Source organism: Coregonus lavaretus, assembly GCF_964263955.1.
Source record: "Coregonus lavaretus genome assembly, contig: HAP1_SCAFFOLD_721, whole genome shotgun sequence".
In the NCBI taxonomy this organism is placed as follows: domain Eukaryota; kingdom Metazoa; phylum Chordata; class Actinopteri; order Salmoniformes; family Salmonidae; genus Coregonus; species Coregonus lavaretus.
This window is the reverse complement of record NW_028159539.1, coordinates 169,493-177,044: the sequence shown is the minus strand read 5'-3', so window position 1 is coordinate 177,044 and position 7,552 is coordinate 169,493. Positions and strand designations below refer to the sequence as shown.

Here is a 7,552-nt window from a genome sequence, read left to right as displayed (position 1 = left end):
AATGTTTAAAAGACTGTGTGAAATATGGTCATACTGTTTGAAATACAGTCCTACAACTATCCTTATCTGCCACTATTACCAATAGTATTGCTGCTAATGATGATCTGCTGGCTGCAGGGGATCCTTATGAGGCGTAGTATAGCGCCTGAGGAGTGTGTGTGTGTGTGTTTCTGTGTGTGTGTGTGTTTCTGTGTGTGTGTGTATTCATACATGTAAGTGTGCTCCTGAATAGAATAGAGCCTTGTAAATGCCTCAATTTCTTTGCTAAATGCTTTATCTCCTCATGCGGGAGCGACCGACCTATGTACCCTCTCATTCTGCCAGCCACCCGGGCAGACCTACACAGCCAGTCACCCATCAATTAGCATCCCCTCCTGTCAGCCACATTAGCATCACTCATGATCTCCTGTCCTCTCCTGTCTTCCCAGTCCAGTGGACGGTATCATAGTGTTGAGACCCAGACTAACATGCTCAGGGACAGGTTCTTTCCACGGGCAGTGGGGAAACAGAGCTGGATGCTTGACTGTAGATAGGCCTGTCTTACTGCACTACTTTATGTATAACAGCTTTACCAGATTTCCAGTGTGTTCATTACTTGGCAAATACAGTATATTATTAAAAGGTTCTCTCCCTCTCCCTCTCTTACCCCTTTCCCTCTCCCTCTCTTCCCCCTCTCCCTCTCTTCCTCCTCTCCCTCTCCCTCTCTTCCCCCTTTCCCTCTCCCTCTCTTCCCCCTCTCCCTCTCTTCTCCTCTCCCTCTATTCCCCCTCTCCCTCTCTCCCCCCTCTCCCTCTCTTCCCCCCCTCCCTCTCTTCTCCTCTCCCTCTTCTTCTCTTCCCCCTCTCCCTCTCTTCTCCTCTCCCTCTCTTCTCCTCTCCCTATCTTCTCCTCTCCCTCTCCCTCTCTTCCCCCTCTCCCTCTCTTCCCCCTCTCACTCTCTTCCCTCTCTCCCTCTCTTCCCCCTCTCCCTCTCTTCCCCCTCTCCCTCTCCCTCTCTTCCCCCTTTCCCTCTCTTCCCCCTCTCCCTCTCTTCTCCTCTCCCTCTCTTCCCCCTCTCCCTCTCTTCTCCTCTCCCTCTCTCCCCCCTCTCTCCCCCCTCTCCCTCTCTTCCCCATCTCCTTCTCTTCCCCCTCTCCCTCTCTTATCCTCCCTGTCTCCCCCTCTCCCTCCTCTCCCTCTCTACCCCCTCTCCCTCTCTTCCACCTCTCCCTCTCTTCCCCCTCTCCCTTCCATCTCTCTCCCCCTCTCCTTCTTTCCCCCTCCCCCTCTCTTCCCGTTCTGCAGTCATTGGGCACCAGTGTGGTGGTGGATATAGCTGTGATGGGCGAGGCCCACGGCCTGATCTCAGACCTGCTGGCGGACCCCTCGCTGCCCCCCAACACCTGCACCTCCCTCCGGGCCGTCAGTAGCCTGCTCACTACTCAGCTCACCATCCAGGTAAGACCTGAACTCGTGTTTGTACGGCTCTGACAGAATGTGAAGGGCAGTGTGCAATATATGTATTATGTATGATATATGTGTAACTTGCAATATACTGTATGTATTGTGTATCATTGCAGTAGTAGTATTTATTAGGATCCCCAATTAGCCACTGCCAAAGCAGCAGCTACTCTTCCTGGGGTCCAAACAGGAAACAAAACACAAGTAAAATACAAAATATAATATCATAATATACATAACATATATAATACTACATAACACTACATAATACTACATAACACCACATAATATTATATAGTACTACATAATACTACATAACTACATACTACTACATAGTACTACATAACACTACATAATATTACATAATACTACATATTACTACATAACGCTACATAATACTACGTTATACTACATAAAACTACATAATACTACATAATACTACATAACACTACATCATATTACATAATACTACATATTACTACATATTACTACATAACACTACATAATACTACATAATACTACATAATACTACATAATACTACATAATACTACGTTATACTACATAACACTACATAAAACTACATAACACTACATTATACTACATAACAGTACATAATAGAACACAACAGTACATAATACTACATTATACTACATTATACTACATAACAGTACATAATGCTGCATAAGACTACATAACACTACATAATACTACATAACATTACATAATACTATAAAATCAAATCAAATCACATTTTATTGGTCACATACACGTGTTTAGCAGATGTTATTGCAGGTGTAGCGAAATGCTTGTGCTTCTAGCTCCAACAGTGCAGTAATATCTAACAAGTAATTTCGAACAATTTCACAACACATACCCAATACACACAAATCTAAGTAAGGAATTAATTAAGAATATATACATATATGGACGAGTGATGTCAGAGCGGCATGGACTAAGATGCAGTAGAATAGTATAGAATACAGTATATACACACATGAGATGAGTAATGCAAGATATGTAAACATTATTAAAGTGACTAAGATACCATAGAATAGTATAGAATACAGTATATACATATGAGATAAGTAATGCAAGATATGTAAACATTATTAAAGTGGCTAGTGCTTTCTAGTCTATGTCTACAGTGAAGGAAAAAAGTATTTGATCCCCTGCTGATTTTGTACGTTTGCCCACTGACAAAGACATGATCAGTCTATAATTTTAATGGTAGGTTTATTTGAACAGTGAGAGACAGAACGCGTGTCAAAAATGTTATAAATTGATTTGCATTTTAATGAGGGAAATAAGTATTTGACCCCTCTGCAAAACATGACTTAGTACTTTGTGGCAAAACCCTTGTTGGCAATCACAGAGGTCAGACGTTTCTTGTAGTTGGCCACCAGGTTTGCACACATCTCAGGAGGGATTTTGTCCCACTCCTCTTTGCAGATCTTCTCCAAGTCATTAAGGTTTCAAGCCTGACGTTTGGCAACTCGAACCTTCAGCTCCCTCCACAGATTTTCTATGGGATTAAGGTCTGTAGACTGGCTAGGCCACTCCAGGACCTTAATGTGCTTCTTCTTGAGCCACTCCTTTGTTGCCTTGGCCGTGTGTTTTGGGTCATTGTCATGCTGGAATACCCATCCACGACCCATTTTCAATGCCCTGGCTGAGGGAAGGAGGTTCTCACCCAAAATTTGACGGTACATGGCGCCGTCCATCGTTCCTTTGATGCGATGAAGTTGTCCTGTCCCCTTAGCAGAAAAACACCCCCAAAGCATAATGTTTCCACCTCCATGTTTGATGATAGGGATGGTGTTCTTGGGGTCATAGGCAGCATTCCTCCTCCTCCAAACACGGCGAGTTGAGTTGATGCCAAAGAGCTCGATTTTGGTCTCATCTGACCACAACACTTTCACCCAGTTCTCCTCTGAATCATTCAGATGTTCATTGGCAAACTTCAGACGGCCCTGTATATGTGCTTTCTTGAGCAGGGGGACCTTGCGGGCGCTGCAGGATTTCAGTCCTTCGCGGCGTAGTGTGTTACCAATTGTTTTCTTGGTGACTATGGCCCTAGCTGCCTTGAGATCATTGACAAGATCCTCCCGTGTAGTTCTGGGCTGATTCCTCACCGTTCTCATGATCATTGCAACTCCACGAGGTGAGATCTTGCATGGAGCCTCAGGCCGAGGGAGATTGACAGTTATTTTGTGTTTCTTCCATTTGCGAATAATCGCACCAACTGTTGTCACCTTCTCACCAAGCTACTTGGCGATGGTATTGTAGCCCATTCCAGCCTTGTGTAGGTCTACAATCTTGTCCCTGACATCCTTGGAGAGCTCTTTGGTCTTGGCCATGGTGGAGAGTTTGGAATCTGATTGATTGATTGCTTCTGTGGACAGGTGTCTTTTATACAGGTAACAAACTGAGATTAGGAGCACTCCCTTTAAGAGTGTGCTCCTAATCTCAGCTCGTTACCTGTATAAAAGACACCTGGGAGCCAGAAATCTTTCTGATTGAGAGGGGGTCAAATACGTATTTCCCTCATTAAAATGCAAATCAATTAATAACATTTTTGACATGCATTTTTCTGGATTTTTTTGTTGTTATTCTGTCTCTCACAAATAAACCTACCATTAAAATTATAGACTGATCATTTCTTTGTCAGTGGGCAAACATACAAAATCAGCAGGGGATCAAATACTTTTTTCCCTCACTGTATAGGCAGCAGCCTCTAATGTGCTAGTGATGGCTGTTGAACAGTCTGATGGCCTTGAGATAGAAGCTGTTTTTCAGTCTCTCGGTCCCAGCTTTGATGCACCTGTACTGACCTCGTGTTACGAACCCTGTGGCTTTAAAAGTCTAGGGGGGATGGGAAAGAGGCCCGTAACATAACTAATGCAAATTAGGCTATTGCCAAGGATCAGTGAGAACAAAATACACCAACAACCAAATGCTACCGTCAAACACAAAATGTTTATTATAAAACACACGGTAAATGGTTTGGGGAAAAGGGGCTGAGCTGGACCCAAGGAATGAAACAATAAAGTCAAAAACCCCTAAACTGATTTTACCTGCCTCAAGAACTACTAAGCTTACTGCTAACCATACAAGAATACAGTGGGTGGTCCGCTCAGGTTTAACTAGTGTGTTTAGACAAGGTTTTCCTACGGGTAGTGTATGCCCAAGGGCGACTTGCTAAATTGCACAAACAAACAATATAGGTACCATACGGACTAAACAGTTAACGAGTGAGTACACAAAAACAAGACACCACCGTATACATACTCACAAACAAAAAGAGTCTCTCTGTCAGCAAACACAACTGACTAGCTTTTAAAACAAGGGGATGTGTGATATGATTGGGTAAAAAAACAGAAACAGGTGGTGCAATCAGGAGAAATGTCCACTAATCACTAATCAGCAGATTAACTGATGACTGACAGGTGGGACACACCAATGACCTCCAATCAGGAACACCAAGGACACCTGTGATTAGGGCAGAAGGAGAGGAAAAACACAAAAACACATACAGGATACCTGTATCCGTAACACCTCGCCTTCTGGATGATAGCGGGGTGAACAGGCAGTGACTCGGGTGGTTGATGTCCTTGATTATCTTTTTGGCCTTCCTGTGACATCGGGTGCTGTAGGTGTCCTGGAGGGCAGGTAGTTTGCCCCCGGTAATGCGTTGTGCATACCGCACCACCCTCTGGAGAACCTTGCGGTTGCAGGCGGTGCGGTTGCAGGCGGTGCAGGTGCCGTACCAGGCGGTGATACAGCCCGCCAGGATGCTCTCAATTGTGCATCTGTAACAGTTTTTGAGGGTTTTAGGTGCCAAGACAAATTTATTCAGCCTCCTGAGGTTGAAGAGGCTCTGTTGCACCTTCTTCACCACACTGTCTGACAGTGTGGGTGGTCCATTTCAGTTTGTCAGTGATGTGTACGCCAAGGAACTTGAAGCTTTCCACCTTCTCCACTGCGGTCCCGTCGATGTGGATAGGGGGGTGCACCCTCTGCTGTTTTCTGAAGTCCACGATCATCTCCTTTGTTTTGTTGACGTTGCGTGAGAGGTTATTTTCCTGGCACCACACTCCCAGAGCCCTCACCTCCTCCCTGTAGGCTGTCTCGTCATTGTTGGTAATCAAGCCTACTACTGTTGTGTCGTCTGCAAACTTGATTTGGAGGCGTGCTTGGCCACGCAGTCATGGGTGAACAGGGAGTACAGGAGTGTGCTGAGCACGCACCCTTGTGGGGCCCCAGTGCTGAGGATCAGCAGTTTCCTACCTTCACCACTTGGGGGCGGCCCGTCAGGAAGTTCAGGACCCAGTTGCACAGGGCGGGGTTCAGATCCAGGGCCTCGAGCTCACTGATGAGCTTGGAGGGTACTATGGTGTTGAATGCTGTGCTATAGTCAATAAACAGCATTCTTACATAGGTATTCCTCTTGTCCAGATGGGATAGGGCAGTGTGCAGTGTGATGGTGATTGCATCGTCTGTGGATCTATTGGGGCGGTAGTGGGTCTAGGGTGGCAGGTAAGGTAGAGGTGATATGATCCTTGACTAGTCTCTCAAAGCACTTCATGATGACAGAGGTGAGTGCTACGGGGCGATAGTCATTTAGTTCAGTTACCTTTGCTTTCTTGGGTAGAGGAACAATGGTGGCCATCTTGAAGCATGTGGGGACAGCTGACTGGGAAAGGGAGAGATTGAATATGTCCGTAAACACACCAGCCAGCTGGTGTGTTTACAACACTACATAATACTACATAATACTGCATTATACTACATAACACTACACAATACTACATGATACTACATAATACTGCATTATACTACATAACACTACACAATACTACAATATACTACATAATACTACATAACACTACATAATACTACATAACACTACATAATACGACATAATACTATATAATACTACATCATCTCCTGCCTCTGCCTCATGCTTCAGAAACAGTAGATGGCTCCTGCCCTATGAGCCGTTACGGCTCGCACAAGCCAAGGATTCGGTCAAGGCCACCCACCTACAGAATGCAATACATAGTACAGTGTAAATTACAATACAAAATATATGAAAATGGCTGTGTCTCTTCACAGTCCCCGTTTGGTCGTAAGGTTTTTGAATTTCTAGCTTGAGTTACCTGGGGTGGCAGAGAGTTCCATGTAATCATGGCTCTATTTAATACTGTGCGTTTCCCAGCCTCTGTTCTGGACCTGGGAACTGTGAAGAGACCTCTTATTGCATGTCTTGTGTTATACTGATGATTGTCTGAACTGTGTGCCAACTGCTTGAACAGATAGTTCGGTATCTTCAACACATCAACACCTCGCACAAAGACCAATAGTGATGCAGTCAATCTCTCCTCAACTTTGAGCCAGGAGAGATTGACATGCATGTTACTGACACTTGCCCTCCGTGTACATCTAAGTGCGATACGTGCTGCTCTGTTCTGGACCAACTGCAATTTACCTATGTCCCTCTTTGCCACACAGATGGGCGGTAGTCCAGGTGTGACAAAACTAGGGCCTGCAGGACCTGTCTGGTCGACTGAGATGTCAAGAAAGCAGAGCAACACATTATTATGGACAGACCTCTTCCCATTTTAGCAACCATTGAGTCTATATGTTTTGACCACGACAGCTTGCTATCTAGGGTTACACCCAGCAGTTTAGTCTCCTCAACTTGCTCAATAGATCTAGATTAGGTTTAGGGTTGAGTGAGTGATTTGTCCCCAAAAACTTAGTTTTTTCATTTTTTTGATATTATCACCAGCCTATTGCCAGTTACCCACTTTAAAACTGACTGGAGCTCTATGTTAAGGGTGTCATACATGTTATTTATTTTACTGTTGTAGCCGACGTGTGTACTGTTGAGTCGTCAGCGTACATAGACACACAGGCTTTATTCAAGGTCAGTGGAAGGTCCCCCTTGATTGTGTTGTTGTGTTGATTGGGTACAGCTCCCCATCCAGGTAGGAAAACACAGCCTGAGTGAGCGCCAGTCTGTTTGTGCTGATTTAATATTTAATTTATTTTATTTTAATTTATTTTTAATTTATTTTTATATTTAATATGCCATTTAGCTGATCACGC

At 44.5% G+C, this 7,552-nt stretch overlaps 1 protein-coding gene across 1 annotated transcript in view; it reads left to right on the top strand.

Annotated features, from left to right (window-relative positions):
* Positions 1-1,284: 1,284 nt before the first annotated feature.
* Positions 1,285-7,552, top strand: part of LOC311122743 (cGMP-inhibited 3',5'-cyclic phosphodiesterase 3A-like) — a gene marked incomplete at its 5' end in the record, with an annotated part of 70,160 nt that continues 63,892 nt past the window's right edge. Inside the window, one exon of the mRNA XM_084197067.1 lies at positions 1,285-1,437. Within this exon, the coding sequence (XP_084053193.1) occupies positions 1,285-1,437 (153 nt within the window). The remainder of the gene's footprint in view (positions 1,438-7,552) is intronic.